This window comes from Stenella coeruleoalba, assembly GCF_951394435.1.
Source record: "Stenella coeruleoalba genome assembly, chromosome: 13".
Taxonomy (NCBI): Eukaryota; Metazoa; Chordata; class Mammalia; order Artiodactyla; family Delphinidae; genus Stenella; species Stenella coeruleoalba.
In genome coordinates, this window is record NC_137159.1 from 28,877,566 (window position 1) to 28,903,096 (window position 25,531).

A 25,531-nucleotide genomic window follows, 5' to 3' on the forward strand; every position below is an offset into this window, starting at 1 on the left:
GTGTGTGAAGAAAGGGAGTTAGAACAGTGTTGTGCAGTAAAAGTGGATCATACTGAATTATGATGTTCTAAAAAAGATTTCTGCATGGAAAGGTTAGTGAAAAGAGTATGTATAGTATGATCCTATTTATATATGTATATATGCACATATGTGTGTAGGTAAAATATCTGTCTATTTAGAATAGAAAAACATTTGTGAGGGAGTACACCAAACAGTAAGCAGTAGTTATCTCCAGGTGATGGGGATTATGAATGACCTTTTTTAAATCGAAGAAGGTTGATTTATAATATTGTGTTAGTTGTAGGTATACAACATAGAGATTAAAAATATTTATAGCTTATGCTCAATTTAAAGTTGTTACAAAATATTGGCTATGTTCCCTGTGCTGTACAATATATCCTCGTAGCTTGTTTATTTTATATATACTGTAGTAGTTTGTACTTCTGAATCCCTACACTTATCTCTTGCCCCTCCCACCTTCCCTTTCCCTACTGGTAACCACTAGTTCATTCTGTATATCTGTGAGTCTTTTTCTATTTTGTTATATTCATTCGTTTTATTTTTTAGATTTCACACATAAGTGGTAATATACAATATTTATCTTCCCTTTTCTAATTCATTTCACTAAGCATAATACTTTCCAGGTCCATTCATGTTGTTTCAAATGGCAGAATTTCATTCTTTCTTATGGCTGAGCAATATGTATGTATTGTACATATTGTATATATGTATATACCATACATACATATTGTATGTATATACCATATCTTCTTTATCCATTCATCTGTTGATGGACATTTAGGTTGCTTCCATATCTCGGGAATTGCAAATAATGCTGCTGTGAACATTGGGATGCATGTATCTTTTTGTTTTTGTGTTTTTGTGGGGTTTTTTTAAACATCTTTATTGGAGTATAATTGATTTAAAATGGTGTGTTAGTTTCTGCTTTAAAACAAATTGAATCAGCTATACATATACATATATCCCCGAATCTCCTCCCCCTTGTGTCTTCCTCCCACCCTCCCTATCCCACCCCTCTAGGTGGTCACAAAGCACCAAGCTGATCATCACGTGCTATGTGGCTGCTTCCCACTAGCTATCCAGTTTACATTTGGTAATGTATATATGTCCATGCCACTCTCTCACATCATCCCAGCTTACCCTTCCCGCTCCCTGTGTCCTCAAGTCCATTCTCTACATCTGCGTCTTTATTCCTGTCCTGACCCTAGGTTCTTCACAACCTCTTTTTTTTTTTTTTTTGATTCCATACATGTGTGTTAGCATACGGTATTTGTTTTTCTCTTTCTGACTTCACTGTGTATGACAGACTCTAGGTCCATCCACCTCACTACAAATAATTCAATTTCATTTCTTTTTATGGCTCAGTAATATTCCGTTGTACATATGTGCCACATCTTCTTTATCCATTCATCTGTCGATGGACTTAGGTTACTTCCATGTCCTGGCTATTGTAAATAGAGCTGCAGTGAACATTGTGGTACATGACTCTTTTTGAATTATGGTTTTCTCACGGTATATGCCCAGTAGTGAGATTGCTGGCTTATATGGTAGTTCTATTTTTAGTTTTTTAAGGAACCTCCAAAATGTTCTCCATAGTGGCTATATCAATTTACATTCCCACCAACAGTGCAAGAGGGTTCCCTTTTCTCCACACCCTCTCCAGCATTTGTTGTTTGTAGATTTTTTGATGATGGCCATTCTGACTGATGTGAAGTGATACCTCATTGTTGTTTTGATTTGCATTTCCGTAATGATTAGTGATGTTGAGGATCCTTTCATGTGTTTGTTGGCAATCTGTATATCTTCTTTGGAGAAATGTCTATTTAGATCTTCTGCCCACTTTTAGATTGGGTTGTTTTTTTGATATTGAGCTGCATGAGCTGCTTGTAAATGTTAGAGATAAATCCTTTGTCAGTTGCTTCATTTACAAATATTTTCTCCCATTCTGAGGGTTGTCTTTTCATCTTGCTTATGGTGTCCTTTGCTGTGCAAAAGCTTTTACGTTTCATTAGGTCCCATTTGTTTATTTTTGTTTTTATTCCCATTTCTCTAGGAGGTGGGCAGAAAAGGATCTTGCTGTGATTTATGTCATAGAGTGTTCTGCCTATTTTTTCCTCTAAGAGTTTTATAGTGTCTGGCCTTATATTTAGGTCTTTAACCCATTTTGAGTTTATTTTTGTGTATGGTGTTAGGAAGTGTTCTAATTTCATTCTTTTACATGTACCTGTCCAGTTTTCTCAGCACCATTTATTGAAGAAGCTGTCTTTTCTCCATTAGATATTCTTGCCTCCTTTATCAAAAATAAGATGACCATATGTGTGTGGGTTTATTTCTGGGCTTTCTATCCTGTTCCATTGACCTATATTTCTGTTTTTGTGCCAGTACCATACTGTCTTGATTACTGTAGCTTTGTAGTATAGTCTGAAGTCAGGGAGCCTGATTCCTCCAGCTCTGTTTTTGTTTCTCAAGATTGCTTTGGCTATTCGGGGTCTTTTGTGTTTCCATACAAATTGTGAAATTTTTTGTTCTAGTTCTGTAAAAAATGCCATTGGTAGTTTGATAGGGATTGCATTGAATCTGTAGATTCCTTTGGGATGGTAGTATAGTCATTTTCACAATGTTGATTCTTCCAATCCAAGAACATGGTGTATCTCTCCATCTGTTTTTTATCATCTTTAATTTCTTTCATTAGTGTCCTATAATTTTCTGCATAAAGGTCTTTTCTCTCCTTAGGTAGTTTATTCCTAGATATTTTATTCTTTTTGTTGCAGTGGTAAATGGGAGTGTTTGCTTAATTTCTCTTTCTGATTTTTCATCATTAGTGTATAAGAATGCAAGAGATTTCTGTGCATTTATTTCGTATCCTGCTACTTTACCAAAATCATTGATTAACTGTAGTAGTTTTCCAGTAGCATCCTTAGGATTCTCTATGTATAGTAACATGTCATCTGCAAACAGTGACAGCTTTAATTCTTCTTTTCCGATTTGGATTCCTTTTTCTTCTCTGATTGTTGTGGCTAACACTTCCAAAACTATGTTGAATAATAGTGGTGAGAGTGAACTACCTTGTCTTATTTTTATTTTTAATTTTTGAAGTTTCTTTTGTTTTTTTATACAGCACATTCTTATTACTCATCAATTTTATACACATCAGTGTATATATGTCAATCCCAGTTGCCCAATTCATCACACCACCATCCCCACCCTGCTGCGGCTTTCCCTTCCTGATGTCCATACATTATTCTCTACATCTGTATCTCAACTTCTGCCCCGCAAACTGGTTCATCTGTACCATTTTTCTAGGTTCCACATACATGCCTTAATATACGATATTTGTTTTTCTCTTTCCGACTTACTTCACTCTGTATTACAGTCTCTAGATCCATACACGGCTCAACAAGTGACCCAATTTTGTTCCTTTTTATGGCCGAGTAATATTCCATTGTATATATGTACCACATCTTCTTTATGCATTCGTCTGTCGACGGTCGTTTAGGTTGTTTCCATGACCTGGCTATTGTAAATAGTGCTGCAGTGAACACTGGGTTGCATGTGTCTTTTTCAATTATGGTTTTCTCCAGGTATATGCCCAATAGTGGGATTGCTCGGTCATATGGTAATTCTATTTTTAGTTTCTTAAGGAACCTCCATACTGTTATCCATAGTGGCTGTATCAATTTACATTCCCACCAACAGTGCAGAGGGTCCCCTTTTCTCCACACCCTCTCTGCATTGGTCGTTTGTAGATTTTCTGATGATGCCCATTCTAACCAGTGAGAGGTGATACCTCATTGTAGTTTTGATTTGCATTTCTCTAAGAATTAGTGATGTTGAGCAGCTTTTCATGTGCTTCTTGGCCATCTGTATGTCTTCTTTGGAGAAATGTCTATTTAGGTCTTCTGCCCATTTTTTGGTTGGGTTGTTTGTTTCTGTAACATTGAGCTGCATGAGCTGTTTATATATTTTGGAGATTAATCCTTTGTCCATTGATTCGTTTGCAAATATTTTCTCCCATTCTAAGTGTTGTCTTTTTGTCTTGTTAATGGTTTCCTTTGCTGTGCAAAAGCTTTTACATTTCATTAGGTCCCATTTGTTTATTTTTGTTTTTATTTCCATTACTCTAGGAGGTGGATCAAAAAAGATCTTGCTGTAATTTATGTCAAAGAGTGTTCTTCCTATGTTTTCCTCTAAGAGTTTTATAGTGTCTGGTCTTCCATTTAGGTCTCTAATCCATTTTGAGTGTATTTTTGTGTATGGTGTTAGGGAGTGTTCTAATTACATTCTTTTATATGTAGCTGTCCAGTTCTCCCAGCACCACTTATTGAAGAGACTGTTTTCTCCATTGTATATCCTTGCCTCCTTTGTCATAGATGAGTTGACCATAGGTGTGTGGGTTTATCTCTGGGCTTTCTAACTTGTTCCATTGATCTATGTTTTGTTTTTGTGCCAGTACCATATTGTCTCGATTACGGTAGCTTTGTAATATAGTCTGAAGTCAGGGAGTCTGATTCCTCTAGTTCCGTTTTTTTCCCTCAAGACTGCTTTGGCTATTTGGGGTCTTTTGTGTCCCCATACAAATTTTAAGATTTTTTTGTTCTAGTTCCATAAAAAGTGCCATTCATAGTTTGATAGGGATTGCATTCAATCTGTAGATTGCTTGGGTAGTATCATCATTTTCACAATATTGATTCTTCCAGTACAAGAACATGGTGTATCTCTCCATCTGTTGCTATCATCTTTAATTTCTTTCATCAGTGTCTTACAGTTTTCTGCATACAGATCTTCTGTCTCCCTAGGTAGGTTTATTCCAAGGTGTTTTATTCTTTTTGTTGCAATGGTAAATGGGAGTGTTTCCTTAATTTCTCTTTCAGATTTTTCAACATTAGTGTATAGGAATGCAAGAGATTTCTGTGCATTGCTTTTGTATCGTCCAAGTTTACCAAATTCATTGATTAGCTCTAGTAGTTTTCTGTTGGCATCTTTAGGATTCTATATCTATAGTACAATGTCATCTGCAAACAGTGATAGCTTTACTTCTTCTTTTCCAATTTGTATTCCTTTTATTTCTTTTTCTTCTCTGATTGCAGTGGCTAGGACTTCCAACACTGTGCTGAATAATAGTAGTGAGAGTGGACATCCTTGTCTTGTTCCTGATCTTAGAGGAAATGCTTTCAGTTTTTCACCATTGAGAATGATGTTTGCTGTGGGTTTGTCGTATATGGCCTTTATTATGTTGAGGTAGCGTTCCTCTATGCCCACTTTCTGGAGAGTTTTTATCATAAACGGGTGTTGAATTTTATCAAAAGCTTTTTCTGCATCTATTGAGGTGATTATATGGTTGCTATTCCTTAATTTGTTAATGTGGTGTATCACACTGATTGATTTGCGTATGTTGAAGAATCCTTGTAACCCTGGGATAAATCCCACTTGATCATGGTGTATGATCCTTTTAATGTGTTGTTGGATTCTGTTGGCTAGTATTTTGTTCAGGAGTTTTGCATCTATATTCATCAGTGATATTGGTCTGTAATTTTCTGTTTTTGTAGTATCTTTGTCTGGTTTTGGTATCAGGGTGATGGTGGCCTCATAGAATGAGTTTGGGAGTGTTCCTTCCTCTGCAGTTTTTTGGAAGAGTTTGAGAAGGATGGGTCTTAGCTCTTCTCTAAATGTTTGATAGAATTCACCTGTGAAGCCATCTGATCCTGAACTTTTTTTTGTTGGAAGATTTTTAATCACAGTTTCAATTTCATTACTTGTGATTGGTCTGTTCATATTTTCTATTTCTTCCTGGTTCAGTCTGGTAGGTTATACCTTTCTAAGAATTTGTCCATTTCTTCCAGCTTGTCCATTTTATTGGCATAGAGTTGCTTGTAGTAGTCTCTTAGGATGCTTTGTATTTCTGCGGTGTCTGCTGTAACTTCTTCTTTTTCATTTCTAATTTTATTGATTTGAGTCCTCTCCCTGTTTCTCTTGATGCGTCTGGCTAACAGTTTATCAATTTTGTTTATCTTCTGAAAGAACCAGCTTTTAGTTTTATTGATCTTTGCTATTGTTGTCTTTGTTTCTATTTCATTTATTTCTGCTCTGATCTTTATGATTTCTTTCTTTCTGCTAACTTTGGTTTTTTTTTTATTCTTCATTCTCTATTTCCTTTAGGTGTAAGGTTAGATTGTTTATTTGAGATTTTTCTTGTTTCTTCAGGTAGGCTTGTATAGCTATAGAATTCCCTCTTAGAACTGCTTTTGGTGCATCCCATAGGTTTTGGATCGTCGTGTTTTCATTGTCATTTGTCTCTAGGTATTTTTTAATTTCCTCTTGATTTCTTCAGTGATCTCTTGGTTATTTAGTAACGTATTGTTTAGCCTCCATGTGTTTGTGTTTTTTACGTTTTTTTCCCTGTAATTCATTTCTGATCTCATAGTGTTGTGGTCAGAAAAGATGCTTGATATGATTTCAATTTTCTTAAATTTACAGAGGTTTGATTTGTGACTCAAGATGTGATCTATCCTGGAGAATGTTCTGGGCACACTTGAGAAGAAAGTGTAATCTGCTGTTTTTGGATGGAATGTCCTATAAATATCAATTAAATCTATCTGGTTATTGTGTCATTTAAAGCTTCTGTTTCCTTATTTATTTTCATTTTGGATGCTCTGTCCATTGGTGTAAGTGAGGTGTTAATGTCCCCTACTCTTATTGTGTTACTGTCAATTTCCTCTTTTAGAGCTGTTAGCAGTTGCCTTATGTATTGAGGTGCTCCTATGTTGGGTGCATATATATTTATAATTGTTATATCTTCTTCTTGGATTGATACCTTTATCATTATGTAGTGCTCTTCCTTGTCTCTTGTAACATTCTTTATTTTAAAGTCTATTTTATCTCATATGAGTATTGCTACTCCAGCTTTCTTTTGATTTCCATTTACATGGAATATCTTTTTCCGTCCCCTCAGTCTGAAGTGGGTCTCTTGTAGACAGCATATATATGGGTCTTGTTTTTGTATCCATTCAGGAAGCCTGTGTCTTTTGGTTGCAGCATTTAGTCCATTCCTGTTTAAGGTAATTATCGATATGTATGTTCCTATTACCATTTGCTTAATTGTTTTAGGTTTGTTTTTGTAGGTCCTTTTCTTCTCTTGTGTTTCCCACTTAGAGAAGTTCCTTTAGCATTTGTTGTAGAGCTGGTTTTGTGGTGCTGAATTTTCTTAGGTTTTGCTTGTATGTAAAGCTTTGGATTTCTCCATCAAATCTGCATGAGATCCTTGCCGGATAGAGTAATCTTGGTTGTAGGTTCTTCCCTTTCATCCCTTTAAGTATATCATGCCACTGTCTTCTGGCTTGTAGATTTTCTGCTGAGAAATCAACTGTTCACTTTATGGGAGTTCCCTTGTATATTATTTGTAATTTTTCTCTTGCTGCTTTCAATAATTTTTCTTTGTCTTTAATTTTTGCCAATTTGATTACTGTGTGTCTCGGCATTTTTCTCCTTGGGTTTATCCTGTATGGGACTCGCTGTGCTTCCTGGACTTGGGTGGCTATTTCCTTTTCCATGTTAGGGAAGTTTTCGACTATAATCTCTTAAAATATTTTCTCTGGTCCTTTCTCGCTCTCTTCTCCTTCTGGGACCCCTATAATGTGAATGTTGTTGCATTTAATGTTGTCCCAGAGGTCTCTTAGGCTGTCTTCATTTCTTTTCACGCTTTTTTCTTTATTCTGTTCCATGGCAGTGAATTCCACCATTCTGTCTTCCAGGTCACTGATTTGTTCTTCTGCCTCAGTTATTCAGCTATTTATTCCTTCTAGTGTAGTTTTCATTTCAGTTATTGTATTGTTCATCTCTGTTTGTTTGTTCTTTAATTGTTCTAGTTCTTTGTTAAAGATTTCTTGCATCTTTTTGATCTTTGCCTCCATTCTTTTTCTGAGGTCCTGGGTCATCTTCACTATCATTATTCTGAATTCTTTTTCTGGAAGGTTGCCTATCTCCACTTCGTTTAGTTGTTTTTCTGGGGTTTTATCTTGTTCCTTCATCTGGTACATAGCCCTCTGCCTTTTCATCTTGTCTATTTTTCTGTGAATGTGGTTTTTGTTCCACAGGCTGCAGGATTGTAGTTCTTCTTGCTCCTGCTCTCTGCCCTCTGGTGGATGAGGCTGTCTAAGAGGCCTGTGCACGTTTCCTGATGGGAGAAACTGGTGGTGGGTAGAGCTGACTGTTGCTCTGGTGGGCAGAGCTCAGTAAAACTTTAATCTGCTTGACTGCTGATGGGTGGGCCTGGGTTCCCTCCCTGTTGGTTGTTTAGCCTGAGGCAACCCAACACTGGAGCCTACCTGGGCTCTTTGGTGGGGCTAATGGCAGACTCTGGGAGGGCTCATGCCAAGGAGTACTTCCCATAACTTCTGCTGCCAGTGTGCTTGTCCCCAGAGTGAGCCACAGCCACCCCCCGCCTCTGCAGGAGACCTTCCAACACTAGCTGGTAGGTCTACTTCAGTTTCCCCTGTGGTCACTGCTCCTTCCCCTGGGACCCGATATGCACACTGCTTTGTGTGTGCCCTCTAAGAGTGGAGTCTCTGTTTCCCCCAGTCCTGTCTAAGTCCTGCAATCAAATCGCACTAGGCTTCAAAGTCTGATTCTCTAGGAATTTCTCCTCCCATTACCGGACCCCCAGGTTGGGAAGTATGACGGGCTCAGAACCTTCACTCCAGTGGGTGGACTTCTGTGGTATAAGTGTTCTCCAGTCTGTGAATCACCCACCCAGCAGTTATGGGATTTGATTTTACTGTGATTGCACCCCTCCTACTGTCTCATTGTGGTTTCTCCTTTGTCTTTGGATGTGGGGTATCTTTTTTGGTGAGTTCCAGTGTCTTCCTGTTGATTGTCCAGCAGCTAGTTGTGATTTTGGTGTTCTCACAAGAGGGAGTAAGAGCATGCCTTTGTACTCCACCATCTTGGTTCAGGGCCACAGTAAATCTGGACTGCCTTGTCTGGTTCCTGAAAAACTGAAATGGTTTCAGTTTTTTACCATTGAGAACGTTGTTGGCTGTGGGTTTGTCATATATGGCCCTTATTATGTTGAGGTAAGTTCCCTGTATGCCTACTTTCTGGAGAGTTTTTATCATAAATGGGTGTTGAATTTTGTCATAAGCTTTTTCTGAATCTATTGAGATGATCATATGGTTTTTATCCTTCAGTTTGTTAACATGGTTTATCACATTGATTGATTTGGGTATATTGAAGAATCCTTGCATTCCCAGGTTAAAGCCCACTTGGTCATGGTGTATGATCCTTTTAATGTGCTGTTGGATTGTTTGCTAGTATTTTGTTGAGGATTTTTGCATCTATATTCATCAGTGATAATGGCCTGTAGTTTTCTTTCTTTGTGACATATTTGTCTCGTTTTGGGATCAGGGTGATGGTGGCCTTGTAGAATGAGTTTGGGAGTTTTCCTCCCTCTGCTCTATTTTGGAAGAGTTTGAGAAGATTAGGTGTTAGCTCTTCTCTAAATGTTTGATACAATTCACCTGTGAAGCCATCTGTTCCTGGGCTTTGGTTTGTTGGAAGATTTTTCATCACAGTCTCAATGTCAGTGCTTGTAATTGGTCTGTTCATATTTTCTGTTTCTTCCTGGTTCACTCTCAGAAGGTGTTGCTTTTCTAAGAATGTGCCATTTCTTCCACGTTGTCCATTTTATTGGCATGTAGTTACTTGTAGTAATCTCTCATGATCTTTTGTATTTCTGCAGTGTCAGTTGTTACTTCTCCTTTTTCATTTCTAATTCTATTGATTTGAGTCTTCTCCCTTTTTTTCTTGATGAGTCTGGCTAATGGTTTATCAATTTTGTTTATCTTCTCAAAGAACCTGCTTTTAGTTTTATTGATCTTTGCTATTGTTTCCTTCATTTCTTTTTCATTTATTTCTGATCTGATCTTTAAGATTTCTTTCCTTCTGCTAACTTTGGCGTTTTTTTGTTGTTTCTCTAATTGCTTTAGCTGTAAGGTTAGGTTGTTTATTTGAGATGTTTCTTGTTTCCTAAGGTAGGCTTGTATAGCTCTTAACTTCCCTCTTAGAACTGCTTTTCCTGCATCCCATAACTTTTGGCTCGTCCTGCTTTCATTGTCATTTGTTTCTAGGTATTTTTTTTATTTTCTCTTTGATTTCTTCAGTCATCTCTTGGTTATTAAGTAGTGTGTTGTTTAGCCTCCATGTGTTTGTATTTCTTACAGATTTTTTCCTGTAATTGATATCTAGTCTCATAGCGTTGTGGTCAGAAAAGATAGGTGATACGATTTCAGTTTTCTTAAATTTACCAAGGCTTGATTTGTGACCCAAGATATGATCTATCCTGGAGAATGTTCCATGAGCACTTGAGAAGAAAGTGTATTCTGTTGCTTTTGGATGGAGTGTCCTATAAATATCAAGTCCATCTTGTTTAATGTATCATTTAAGGTTTGTGTTTCTTTATTTATTTTCATTTTGGATGATCTGTCCAGTGGCGAAAGTGGGATATTAAAGTCCCCTACTATTATTGTGCTACTGTCGATTTCCCCTTTTATGGCTGTTAGCATTATGTATTGAGGTGCTCCTCTTTGAGTGAATAAATATTTACAATTGTTATATGTTCTTCTTGGATTGATACCTTGATCATTATGTAGTTTCCTTCTTTGTCTCTTCTAATAGTCTTTATTCTAAAGTCTGTTTTATCTGATATGAGAATTGCTACTCCAGCTTTCTTTTGATTTCCATTTGCATGGAATATCTTTTTCTGTCCCCTCACTTTAAGTCTGTGTGTGTCCTTAGGTCTGAAGTGGTCCTGTTATGGACAGCATATATATGGGTCTTGTTTTTGTATCCATTCAGCCAGTCTATGTCTTTTGGTTGGAGCATTTCATCCATTTACATTTAAGGTAATTATTGATTTGTATGTTCCTATTACCATTTTCTTAATTGTTTGGGGTTTGTTATTGCAGGCCTTTTCCTTCTCTTGTGTTTCCTGCCTAGAGAAGTTCCTTTAGCATTTGTTGTAAAGCTGGTTTGGTGGTGCTGAGATCTATTAGCTTTTGCTTGTCTGTAAAGCTTTTGATTTCCCCATCAAATCTGAATGAGATCCTTGCTGGGTAGAGTAATCTTGGTTGTAGGTTTTTCCCTTTCATCAGTTTAAATACGTCCTGCCAGTCCCTTCTGGATTGCAGAGTTTCTGCTGAAAGATCAGCTGTTAACCTTATGGGGAATCCCTTGGATGTCATTTGTTGCTTTTCCTTGCTGCTTTTAATATTTTTTCTTTGTATTTAATTTTTGATAGTTTGATTAATATGTGTCTTGGCGTGTTTCTCCTTGGGTGTATCCTGTATGGGACTCTCTGTACTTCCTGGACTTGATTAACTGTTTCCTATCCCATATTAGGGAAGTTTTCAACTATAATCCCTTCAAATAGTTTCTCAGTCCCTTTCTTTTTCTCTTCTTCTGGGACCCCTATAATTTGAATGTTGGTGCATTTCATGTTGTCCCAGAGGTCTCTGAGACTGTTCTGAATGGTGTTCATTCTTTTATCTTTTTTCTTCTCTGCGATAGTTATTTCCACTGTTTTATGGTCCAGGTCACCTATGTGTTCTTCTGCCTCAGTTATTCTGCTGTTGATTCATTCTAGTGAATTTTCAATATCATTTATTATGTTTTTCATCATTGTTTGTTTGGTCTTTAGTTCTTCTAGTTCCTTGTTAAACGTTTCTTGTATTTTCTCCATTCTGTTTCCAAGATTTTGGATCATCTTTACTATCATTACTCTCAGTTCTTTTTCAGGTAGACTGCCTATTTCCTCTTCATTTGTTTGTTCTGGTGGTTTTTTACCTTGCTCCTTCATTTGCTATGTGTTCCTGTGTCTTCTCATTTTGCTTAACATACTGCTCTTGGGGTCTCATTTCTGAAGGCTGCAGGTTTGTAGTTCCCCTTGTTTTTGGTGTTTGCCCCCAGTTGGTAAAGCTGGTTCAGTGGGGTGTGTAGGCTTCCTGGTGGAGGGGACTGGTACCTGTGTTTTGGTGGATGAGGCTGGATTTGTCTTTCTGGTGGGCCGGACCACGTCTGGTGATGTGTTTTGGGGTATGTGTTATCTTATTATGATTTTAGGCAGCCTCTCTGCTAATGGGTGGGGTTGTGTTCCTGTCTTGCTAGTTTTTTGGCATAGGGTGTCCAGCAGTGTAGCTTGCTGGTGGTTGGATCTGGGTCTTAGCATTGAAATGGAGATCTCTGGTAAAGCTTTTGCCGTTTGATATTACATGGAGCCGAGAGGTCTCTGGTAGTCCAATGTCGTGAACTCGGCTCTTCCACCTCAGAGGCACAGGCCTGACACCCGGCTGGAGCACCAAGACCCTGTGAGCCACATGGCTCAGAAGAAAAGGGAGAAAATAAGAAAAAAATAAAGAAAAAAATAAAATAAAGTTATTAAAATGAAAATTATTAAAAATAAAAACAATTTTAAAGTAATAAAAAAAAGAATGAAAGAAGAGTGCAACCAAACGAGAAAATAATCCACCAGTGATAACAAACACTAAAAACTATACTAAAAAAACACAAAAAACCAAAAACACCAGACAGAACCCTAGGACAAATGGTAAAAGCAAAGCTATACAGAGAAAGTCACACGAAGTCTGCAGCCTCTATGTTGGGATGATATTCCAGAGATGCAGGGTACATCAAGTTGATTGTGAAGATTTAATCTGTTCCTCCTGAGGCTCCTGGGAGAAATTTCCCTTTCTCTTCTTTGTTTGCACAGCTCCTGGTGTTCAGCTTTGGATTTGGCCCGCCTGTGCGTGTAGGTCACCTGAGGGCGTCTGTTCTTTGCCCAGACAGGATGGGGTTAATGCAGCAGCTGATTAGGGGGCTGTGGCACAGTCAGGCCAGGGGGAGGGAGGGGTACGGAATGCGGTGCGAGCCTGCAACAGCAGAGCCCAGCGTGATGTAGCACCAGCCTGAGGCATGCTGTGTTTTCTCCCAGGGAAGTTGTCCTTGGATCATGGGACTCTGGCAGTGGCGGGCTGGACAGGCTCCCGGGAGGGGAGGTGTGAATAGTGACCTGTGCTTGCACACAGGATTCTTGATGGCTGCAGGAGCAGCCTTATTAGCATTTCTTGCCTGTCTGGTGTCTGCTCTGATAGCCATGGCTCATGCCCGTCTCTGGAGCTTGTTTAGGCGGTGCTCTGACTTGCCTCTCCTCATGCACCCCGAAACAATTGTCTCTTGCCTCTTAGGCAGGTCCCAACTTTTTCCCAGACTCCCTCCCAGTTAGCTGTGGCGCACTAGCCCCCTTCAGGCTGTGTTCACACAGCCACCCCCAGTCCTCTCCCTGGGATCTGACCTCTGAAGCCAAGCCTCAGCTCCCAGCCCCCACCCGTCCCGGCGGCTGAGCAGGCAAGCCTCTCAGCCTGGTGAGTGCTGGTCGGCACCGATCATCTTTCCGGGAATCTCTCCACTCTGCCCTCTGCACCCCTGTTGCTGCGCTCTCCTCCGTGGCTCTGATGCTTCCCCCCCGCCAGCCCCCATCTCTGCCAGTGAAGGGGCTCCCTAGTGCATGGAAACTTTTCCTCCTTCACAACCTCCTGCCAGAGGTGCAGGTTCTTTCCCTATTCTTTTGTTTCTGTTTTTTCTTCCTTTTTTTGCCCTACCCAGGTACATGGGGAGTTTCTTGCCTTTACAGAAATCTGAGGTCTTCTGCCAGCATTCAGTAGGTGTTCTCTAGGAGTTGTTCCACATGTAGATGTGTGGAGGATGGTGATCTCCACGTCTTACTCCTCTGCTATCTTGAAGGTCTCTCTGCAAACCTAAGTGTTTCTTAACTTAGTACTAATATACTTTAGATATATTAAAGTCTGAAAATTTACAATACTCATTGATAAATAAGGCTGATAATTCACGACGTTGTCCAAATTGGAATAAATTTTCTCTACATTTAGAGCTGGTAGAATGGATTGAGAAATCCACCTGTTGAGTGATGTGTGTTTTGCTGTCATCAACAGAGCAAACCTTAAAAGTCAAAAGACAGTTTATCCCTTTTCCATGGTATGCCTTCTGGATTGAAAATACGATCCTGAATTGATGAATAGATTGGTTGTTCACCCCTCTACTGCATGGATTCTCCTTTTTCGTGCTACCAGAATGTGGGATGAGGGAACCCTCTTACACTGTTGGTGGGAATGTACATTGTTTCAGCCACTCTGGAAAACAGTGTGGAGGTTCCTCAAAAAAATAAAAATAGAACTACCATATGAACCAGAATTCCACTTCTGGGCATTTATCCAAAGAAAATAAAAACATTAACTCGAAAAGATAAATGCATCCCCATGTTGCAGTATTATCTACAATAGCCAAGATATGGAAACAACCTAAATATCCATCAGTAGATGAATGGATAAAGATGTGGTACATATATGCACAATGGAATATTATTCAGTCATATAAAGATTTCAAATAAGAGATCTTTCTATTTGTGACAACGTGAGTAGACCTTGAGGTCATTATACTAAGTGAAATAAGTCAGACAGGGAAAGACGGACACTCTGTTGTAACTCACTTATATGTGGAATCTAAATAAATGAACAAAACCCATCTGGACCCATAGTTACAGAGAACAGATTGGTGGTTGCCAGAGGCAGGGAGTAGGGGTTGGAGGAATTGGATGAAGGTGGTCAAAAGGTACAAACTTTGTTATAAAATAAATAAGTCCTGGGGATGGAATGTACAGCATGGTGACTATAGTTAATAATACTGTATTATATATTTGCAACTTGCTAAGAAAGCAGATCTTAAAAGTTCTCATTACAAGAAAAAAGTATGTATAACTACATGGTGATAGATGTTAACTAGAGTTATTTTGGTGATCATTTTGCAGTATACACAAATATTGAATCATTAAGTTGTACATCTGAAACTAATATAATGTTATGTCAATTATGCCTCAAATATTTTAAAAAAGCACAAAAATTTGAAAAATGTGGCACTAGATAGACCATGAAAAGAATAATTGTTTATAGTGTGTGAAGTGAAATAAGAAAGAAGAGTGTTGCTTTGTTCGGCCTCAGCTAGGAACATGTGCATCGGGCAACGCAAAATTTTCCCCACGCTGTGTACGTCCTTGAATGACTATGAAAGTGCCACGAGTATTGATTTTGAGGCTACACATAAATTTTAGCAGGTAGGCAAATTTGCAAATTAGGAAACCATGGGTAATAATCAACTGTATTTTCTTCTGATTCCTCTCTCATTAAATGACGCCACCAACCAAACTAGTTAACTAGGTTAGAAACCTCACATCAGCCTTCTTTCCTTCATGTCCTTTACCACATATATCCAATTGGCTTATGCCTCCTAAATATATATCAGATTCTGACTGATCTTTTTGTAGCTAATTTCTCCTTCCTTTATTCTACTCACTATATTACAACTTCCAGGTGTCTAAACCTAGAGTTGAAGTCCAAATATCTTAACACGATTTACAAAGTCCTCCAGCCTCGTCTCTTGTCATCCCTCTCCTTTACACCCTGAAGTTCCAGCCATGAAGAACTTCTTTCAATTCATGGGAAATGTGATACCTTTTTTCTTTGAACTTCTCTGTGTCTACAAGGAACACTTTTTTTTTCTTTCTGTTTACCTGGCTTATTCTTCTGAGTCATTCTTCAATTATGAGTATAAATGTCATTTTTTTCCTGAGAATCTTTCTCTAACATTCCTCCCACTCCCTAGGTGCACGTGCGCACACGCATACACACACACACTCAGACATACATCCCACTTCAATACATAGGATTCTAATATAATTTTAATAGGATTTTATATAATTGCTTGTTTAATTTCTAGTCTTCCACCATAGACTATAAATTCAATGAGGAGATTCTCAGTGTCTGTCACATGGTGAGCACTTTATAAACACTGTGACTAATTTTTCTGTGACATTGTATTAGTTCATTAATTATTATACAGCCTTTGTAGCACTGTCATACTAATGACATAAAATGAAAAACAGAACAACTTTTGCTTGCCTGCCGATTGTTTTATATCTATTTGTTTATACCTTCAGTAGCTTTTGAGGTGGCTTTTTTGGTTTGTGTTTTGTTTTTTCATTTGAGTGATTAAAGGAGCTTGAGACTGAAGTGGCAGAACTCTATAGTTCACTGTCTGTTGACTTATTTGTGAATAGACAGACACTTCATCATTTACTCAACTGGATTGGTCAGACCTCTATTTCTCAAATTTCTCCAATAAGCATTGAGTTGACAAAATTGGCGAAGGAAATAGAATAATCAGAGGTGAATTTATTTAGCACCCACTAGGGAAAATCTAGCTCATTTTTGTAAATGGGGAAGCCAGACCTATTAGATAAATTGGTTTTTTCTTATGTTTTAATTTTATTGAAAAAGCAAAATGTATATACTTTAGAATTAAGTAGAGGTTCATGATTTGGTTTTTATATAGAATTTCATCTTGTTTATTTTCTACCATTTACAACAAATAATTAAGTTAATATAGTGTGTTCTAATTAGAAGGCTTTCCCTAAATTCTCAGCTAAGTGTATCTTGGCTAGAAAGCATGTTGAAAGTGTAACGTCACACTAAAATAATAAAGGGCCTTTAGGGCTGTTAACCTTAAAATGAAAAGCCATTCAGTGTGTATAGAATGTAATTGACATTTAATAATACCTCTATGCTGTGAAATGGTGACAAGTGGGGAACAGCTTTAACAAACCAAGAGGCAGTTTCCACTTTTTATTTCTTAAATAGAATTATTTGCTACCTCACTAACTTATAGACTAAGAAAGCCTTGAAATAGCTGTCTTAATGTTTGTTTTCATTTTTTAGGCAGAAAAATTCAGATGTGTACAGTTATAATAACTTTAGTGTTTTAAAACCTTTGTTTTTAAGCTACCCCAGGGGTCATCAAACCGTGACTTATGGGCCAAATCCAGCCTACTGCCTGTTTCTGTATGACCTGTGTGAACTTTTACATTTTTAAATGGTTGGTATTCATTAAAAAAATCACAAGAGGAGTAATGTTTCATGACAGGTGAAAATGATACGAAATTCTAATTTCAGTTTTCACAAATCAGGTTTTATTGGAACACAGCCACACTCATTTATGAGTTGTCTATGGCTGCTTTTGCACTACAGCAGCAGAGTTGAGTAGTAGCATCAGAGACTGGATGGCTCGCCAAAGCCTATTTACTGTCCTGCCCATTATGGGAAACATTTGCCCACGCCTGAGCTACACTATTGAGGCTGCATGATTTAGTACCTTAAACAGTTTTCCTGGTTTAGGGATCTAACAAAGAAGTCATATTGAGTAAAATTCTTCAGACTTTTGGGAAGGTGAAGAAAACTGAACCAGGTATTTCATGGAGTTTATGTTCACATGGGCTGGGCTTTCTGTTTCATCACTGATTTCATCTTATTTATGTTTTAAATAAGTACTTGCATAGTGGTTATTATTTATCAGGTACTATTCTAAAAGCTTTATAACTCTTCTAAATCCTTATTACAACCATGTGAGTTTGGCATCTCTACAAATGAGTAAACCATAGCACATCTATTAGTGAAAGGTAAAGAGTTAAATACTGGAAGTTAAAATAATGAAAGGGAAGCTATATAGCTAGTCATATGAGTTATACAGCTAGTAAGGGGCAGAGCCATGGTTTGAATAAAATCATTTGGTTCTAAAATCAGTACTCTTAACCACTGTGTAATGCTGTCTTTCCCTTTCTACTCTTGTTTATTTAGAAAAGTCTTGGGTTGAGAGTAGAGTTTAATAATGGGAAGCATCATGTTTTAAAAGCTTTGAGCTTATAACAGTTTCTTACGGCTGCTATAATCAAGTAGCACAAACTGGGTGGCTTAAAATAAGAGAAATTTGTTCTGTCACGGTTTTGGAGACTAGAAATCCAAAATGAGGATGACAGAAGGCCATCCTCCCTCTCAGATTCTGGGTAGAATCTTTCCTTGCCTTTCTGTAGCTTCTGGTGGTGGCCAGCAGTCCTTGGTGTTCCCTGGCTTGCAGCTGCATCAGTCCCATCTCTGCTTGTGGCACCATATGGTGTTCTCCCTGTGTTTCTGCCTTCATATAGCATTTTCCTCTTCTTATGAAGACACCAGTTATATTGGATTAAGGCTCACCCTACTGTAGTATGACTGCATCTTAATTTAACTAATTACATCTGTAATGACCCTATTTCTAAATAGGTTCATGTTGTGAGGTCCTGGGAAGGACATGAATTTTGAGAGGACACTATTCAACCCTAGTTATAGAGCTCATGAGTTAGCTTTTGTTCTCTAGAGCACCTTTCAGTTTAAGCCCAGAAACCCTAAATGAAAAGTAGAAACTGTGTGCTAAGACTTTTCAGGGCTTTGTTTCTTCCTTTTTGGTATTAATCCTGTGCTAGATTATATTCTGTCTGAGAAGACTGACTTAATGTTCTCAGCTCCTGCCTTTTTCCTGCCTCCCTTTGGCCTTTTGGTCATGATTTATTTGAGACTAGTTTTTATTCTGGAATGTTCTGTGAGGTTTTTTTTTTTAAGAACCATTTTCTAAACTGTTGTTATAACCTATGAGAATGTTGGTTTGTCTTTCTTGTGAATTTGTGATAATTGATTCAGAAACCAGCTTTGGTGTGTTGGAGGCTGAGTTCTGGTAGTTTCCTCTTAAGAATTTTTTGTATCGATCTCTATTGGTATTTGTAAGTAAGGTTCAATAAGTTATTTTTATTTTTCCGAAGATTATCAGTGTTAAAATAGCAGATTTTGAGAAATGTGGGGCTGCCTCAATTCCTGACCTGGGAATTTCCCATAAAATACTAGAGTAATTGGTCCAAATGTATCAACCCATTTCCTTTTGTTTGTTTAACAGGGTGCCCGGGAAACGTTTGAGAACTACTACCGAAAACAGAGGCGAAAACAGGCTCGTTTGGTGCTCCAGCCTCCTTCTAACATGGTTGGATCACCACCTTTACTTTTCTCCCTTTTTCACTTTTCTTCTCTGGTATCTTTTAATTATTTTCCATTTGGGCTTCCCCCCACCTCCACCCCAAACTGTCACTCTGGGACCACTGGATGTGACTTGCATTAAGAAAGTAGCAACTAACATCTGTTGCTTGCTATGTGTCAGGCATTGTTCTAAGTACTAGATATGTATTATCTCATTTCATCCTCACTGTAATCCTATAAGGTAGGTACTATTATTATATTTACTTTATAGTCTTTGGAATTGAGCCTTAAGAAATTAATTAGCTGATTTTAACTGTCTTAATGTGTCAAAACAGAAACAATAACTTTTTTCTCTTTGCTTTGTTGCAGCATGAAACTTTAGATGGCTACAGGAAGTATTTTAATCAAATTGTAGGGTGGGTATGTGTGTGTGTGTTTTAAATTTATACACTTTCAATTGTTTATACACTTTTTGTGAGACTTGGAAAAGTATATCGTGTTCTTTGGGAAATTTTTTTTCTTTTCTAAATTCTTAAGACAAGATTTGTTTTGAATATCTGATGATTTTAAAGGAATGTCTATTTGTTTCATAGAATTATGTTGGGGAACATAATTCTATATTGTTGAGGAATCCTTTTTATGGATAAAGGGAGAAAAATATTGAATTGTAGTCATTATATGTGATGTTCTGTTTTTTCATTATTGTTAAGAGGGAACCAAATAATCAGCAAAAGTTGGCAAGTTTTTTTCTAAAAGGGCCAAATAGTAAAGTATTTTAGGCTCAGCAGGCCATACGGTTTCTGTTAGAACTATTCAGCTTTGTTGTGGTACGAAAGCAGCTATAGACAATATGTAAATGAAAGACAATGGCTGTGTTCCAATAAAACACTGTTTATAAAAACAAGCAGTGGGCCAGATTTGTTCCATGGACTGTATAGTTTGCCATCCTCATCTGGAGTATATATACTAGTATGGAATTGCAGTTCCCAAATAAACATCCCAAATATAGACAGCTTATTCTAATTGCAAAATAGTGACTTTGCAGTTAAAAAGAAGGGAAATAAGTTGGATTGTTCCATGAAATTTCTTTTTTTTCCAAGTTTAGATTGTTGCAATGTAATTGATACCTTTGATTAAAATGTATCATAACAATTCCCTATTTAAAGAATTGTTTTAATTTGTATGAATATTTAGGCAAGAAAGCTGAAGATACATTTTAGATGCATAAAAATTAAGAAGCCACAGAAGAATGTTAAAAAATATGTGTGTATTTTTTTTTTTACCTTTGTAAGATATCTTTTCAGCACTTTGATGAGAAAGTTTATATAAGCGGAATTATTTTGGTATTTTGTGTGTTGGATTCTTAAAAAAATGCGTGCTTTAACTTTCATTATCTCTTTAGATTCTATTCGTTTTTTAAAATGTATTAATGGGCTGTTGATTTTAATGTAGTGAAATTAGCCTTCTTTACCTATAAACATTTTTCTTCTTCCCTTTAAAATTTCTAGATAACATGATTAACATTTAATAGGAATGTAACTCCAATTTCTAAAGAAGTGGTTAAGATGATATCATGATCAGAGGTATAATTCCAAGTCTAAGAAATCTGATTTTGTTTGTGATACCAAACGGCTTTCTTTAAGAAAAAATGACTAGTATTAACTTCCAATTTGATGACAACTCTTAATGTTTGCCATCCCCTTATGATAGTAGTCAAACTGTAATTTCTGACAGCTGTGCTTTCTTTTTTCCTCAATCTTAGCTTTTTTGTGGTTGAAGATCACATTTTACATACAACCCAGGGTTTAGTAAATAGAGCCTACATCGATGAACTGTGGGAAATGGCACTTTCAAAAACCATCGCAGCACTCCGTACTCACTCGGTATGTAAGAAGCACGAGAGAAGTTCTTACTTCAAGCTAATTATCTATACGCTATTCAGTCTTCTACTGCTTTAAAATCATCATATGTGTATTGTTTGAAATCACCCATTTGGAGTCATCTTCTTCAAAGATGTATGGAAGTAGTCACTTCAAACTGCATGTTCTCTAACACTAAGCCCACTTTTGTGAATGCTCTTTGCAATAAGAAAACAGCAGCTAACATTTGATTGCTGTCTATGTCTCAGGCATTGTTATTATATTGTTATTGTGTACTGCATATATAATTCATCCTCACTTCATCCCTATAAGGCACGTGCTATTGTTATATTTACCCTATAGCCTGGGGAACTGAACCTCAGAGAGGTTAGGTAACCAGCCTGATGTCACCCAGTAAGTGGTGGAGCTTGGATTCAAACCGCGACTGTGTGACTGCAGAGCCCATGTTCTTAGCCACTACTCCATATTGCCTTCGTAATGCCTATTAATACTGATTTGGAGTTCACAGATTTATTCTTACTCTACAACATTTCAGTAAGTTGCTTAATTATGAGTTCCCATGATCTATTGATATATTTTATGATAGCATCAATTGTTGATGATAATCTACTTTATTACAAGCAGAGAATGCTGGCTCTGAATTATTCATTCATTCAATATTTCTTAAACAAGGATTACATGTTGGCAATGGGAATACAAGAATGAATAAGAATAAAGTCTTTGCTCTCAGAGAGTTATATTTTAATTGGGGAGATTCCCAATAAACAAATAAATAGGAATATCAGACAGTGATAATACAATGTAGACAATTAAAATAGAGTGATAGATTAGGGCAACAAGGTGCCTGCTTTTGACTGGTTGATCTGAAGTGGCATTCTGAGATCTAAATATCAAGGAGTAACTATTTGTGTAAAGATCAATTAAAAGATCATTCCAGGTGAAAGGAACAGTAGTACAAGGACTTTGAGGTACTTTTATGTCTGAAGTGTTTGAGGAATAATAGTGAGGAGTTAATAATAGAAGATAATTTGGTATTTAAAAAATTTCAAGAATAGTATACATCTAGTTATGCTAGCCAGAAACTTAAAAGTCATTCATAACCCTTCAACTCTCTTTATCTAGTCATTAGCAAGTGTTCTAGAGTAAATACCATGTGTAAAATCTATAATTGAAGGGATTGTAGCCATTTTAGGAAACTGAAAGATGTCCCGAGTGGTTAGAACATAAACATAGAAAGCTAGGCAACTAAGGTAGGAAGTGAGAATAAAGAAGTAGGTAGGTGTCATATTATTTAGGACCTGTTTGACCCTTTAAGCAGTGGGTTGAGTGAGTATGTGTGTGTTGGGGGCAGGAGTAGGGTAAATTGGAGTGAGAAAGTCAGATTTCTATTTTTAAAAGATTGTTCTGGCTAAATTACAGATGAGGGTTGAGAATGGATGTGGGGAAAACAGTTAGTAGGCTAGTCTAGTATTCCAGACAAGAGATGATGATTGCTGAACCAAGGTGATAGTAGATATAGAGAGATGTGGATGAGTTTGAGAGATTTTTAGGAAGTAAGATTAATTATACTTTCTGATGGTTTAATATACAAGAGGTAAGGTAGAAAGAAGTATCAAGCTAATGCCTAGGTTTATAGTTTCCTTCCTTGGATGATAGTGTTGGTTTTGATGGTTTGGAGTGGGGAAGTCGTAAGTTATCTTTGGCTGTGATTACTTTGAGATACTTTTTGTGCTGTTCAAGCAGTAGGTTCTAGGAGATTGATTAACGTATGAGTTTGAAACCAAAGAGGGTATGTCGTTATTGAATGTGTTGCAAATATTTTTCTCCTTTTATTTTTGTTGGTGGTTCTTTAGTATTTAAAATGTTAAATGTTTATGTATCTAATTATATTTATCTTATTTTAAAATGTCTCCCATTGCTTATTTGTGTCCAAGGACTTGACCTGACATTTTTACCATTAATATGCTTGTGTCATAATAAAGTCTGGAAAATTAAAAAATATTTTTTAAAAGTTCTGCCTGTTCTGAGACTAAAAAACAGTCTCAACTATTTCATGGCTTGATTGTTACACATTTATATAGTTACTACCACCTATTCTTATTGTCATTTAGAGTATGATTAAAGATCTCGTTTTATTTTTTCTTGCAATAGTATATCCATTGTCCTAGGATCTTTTTTTTTTTTTTTTTTTTTTTTTTTTTTTTGCGGTACGCGGGCCTCTCACTGTTGTGGCCTCTCCCGCTGCAGAGCACAGGCTCCGGACGCGCAGGCTCAGCGGCCATGGCTCACGGGCCCAGCCGATCCGCGGCATGTGGGATCTTCCCGGACCGGGTCACGAACCCGTGTCCCCTGCATTGGCAGGCGAACTCTCAACCACTGCGCCACCAGGGAAGCCCCTAGGATCATTTTTTAAATGCTTTACTTTCCTCCATTGCATGGTGTGCTCTTACATAAAAAAGTTATACAAAGATAACATGGTTATTAAAAGATAGGAAATATTGATTATTAATAGTAACGAGTTTGGCCATGATCCCTGGCATGATTATTATTAGCTTTCTTATATGTAAATTTCAAGACCCCTTTTTCTGTGAATGAATACATGATATACAATATATATTTTACATAAAACATGCTGTATTTTTCATTTAATATCTAATGAATTTGTATTAGTTTTAATGTGCATTTGTATAATATTCCATTTTTAGGAATGCACCATTTTAAAAAATTAATTCACTTGATATACTTTTTTAAAAAGTTTTTTTAAGCTGTTATAAACATTGAAGTAAATATTTTTATTAACATATCCTTGCACATTAATTATACTTAGGATAAATTCTTAGATGTGAATTTAGTGAGTTAAAGGATCTGTATATTTCTGAGGCTCTGGATGTGTATTGCTAATTTGCTATACAAAAAGATTGAACCATTTAGCATCACTAAGCATCATCTGTTAGAATTCCTATTTCCCTATTCCTTTTATTCCGCAGAAAGTTACGTTTAAAAACAATAAGTCATTCTCAATATAATAATAATGTCAGAAATTATATGTCAGAAATTAATTTAATGGTTTTCTTTAATACTGATATTAAAAATCTCTTCACATCTTTTTAGTTATTTGTATATCTTCTTAGAATTTCCTGTTCCTATGCATTGCCTTTATTTTGTATTTTAATCGTTTTATTTTATATTTATTAGTAACACATGGATGTTAATGTTTAACATTAACCTTAATCTGAATGTTAATCTCTAGTCTGATGTATAGGTTGTAAATATTTCCTTAGTTTCATGTGTTTCTAACCTTTGATTTTCTTTTCCATGGCTTTACAGAAGTTTAAAATTTTTAATGGAGTTAAATTTATTGATCTTTAACCTTACTATTTATGTCTTCCTTATTCCAAATAAATGTAATTATTTGCCTATGTTTAGTTTTAGTATTTCTGTAGTTACTTGTTTAACATATAATTCATAAACTAAAAGTTTATTTTAGTGTTGTGTGTGAGGTTGGACTTTATTTTGAAAATGACTCATCACCTCCAATAACATTATTGTGATAATCTGTTGTTTTATTCAGCTCAGGTTACCATAATGAAATATATAGATTGGGTAGCTTAAACAACAGAAATTTATTTTCTCACAGTTCCAGAAGCTGAAAGTCTGAGATCAAGGTGCCATCATGGTTGGTTTCTGGTAAGGACCCTCCTGGGTTTCAGATGATCACATTCTCATTGTGTTCTCACATGGCCCTTCCTCAGCATGTATTCTAGTGTCTTCTCCTTTTATAAGGACACCAATCCCATCAGATTAGGACCTTACCCATATGACTTCATTTGACTTTAATTATCTCTCCAAGGCCTCTTCTCCAAACAAGGCTACACTGGCACTAGGGCTTCAAAATAGAATTTCGGGGGGAATGCAGCATTCAGTTCATAAAAGTCTGTCCTTTCCCAACCTATTTTGAAGGCCACATTTATCATAATATGTTATATAAATACTAAGATCTGTTTCTAGGCTCTGATTGCTGCCTGCCCCCTTCCTTCTCTCTATATGTCTTGAACCAGTACAACACTGTTTTGATTATTACATCTGATATAGTATGCTTTAATTTCTTATATGACATATATGTCCTATAAAATCCTCTTTTTAAAATATACTATTTACCTCCTTATTATTCTTCTAGGTTAATTTGAGAATCACTTTGTCACATCCCTTGCACCTCTTACCTCCCCCTAAAACTGACCTATAGTGTTAGTATGCAGTAAATCTGCAAATTTAAATGGAGGTAATTGACATATTTCAGCATCTGGTATTTTTCAACAGGAATATATGTATTTTTCTCACTTATTTGCTTTTTTTTTTTTTTTTGCGGTACGCGGGCCTCTTACTGTTGTGGCCTCTCCTGTTGTGGAGCACAGGCTCCGGATGCGCAGGCTCAGCAGCCATGGCTCATGGGCCCAGCCGCTCCGCGGCATGTGGGATCTTCCTGGACCGGGGCAGGAACCCGTGTCCCATGCATCAGCAGGTGGACTCTCAACCACTGCGCCACCAGGGAAGCCCTGCTTTTATATCTTTTGGTAAAATATTTTATGTGCTCCCTATCTAAGTCCTATTTTTGGTATTTTATGGTTTATTTCAGGTAGTATTTTGAGGAAGGTTTGTTTCTGATTCATATTTATTAACTAGTAT

General features: G+C 36.9%; 1 protein-coding gene across 9 annotated transcripts in view; it reads left to right on the forward strand.

The window, feature by feature from the left end:
- The window catches only part of EXOC6B (exocyst complex component 6B), a 717,212-nt gene that overhangs the window by 333,920 nt on the left and 357,761 nt on the right, over nucleotides 1–25,531 (forward strand). For all 9 annotated transcript variants that reach the window (XR_013830987.1, XR_013830988.1, XM_079940498.1 and 6 more), the window contains 3 exons: nucleotides 18,892–18,975; nucleotides 19,338–19,384; nucleotides 20,731–20,851. Coding sequence is in view for 7 of the 9 variants with exons in the window: in XM_079940498.1 (XP_079796624.1) it covers nucleotides 18,892–18,975; nucleotides 19,338–19,384; nucleotides 20,731–20,851 (252 nt within the window). In the remaining 2 variants the exon portion in view is untranslated. The remainder of the gene's footprint in view (nucleotides 1–18,891; nucleotides 18,976–19,337; nucleotides 19,385–20,730; nucleotides 20,852–25,531) is intronic.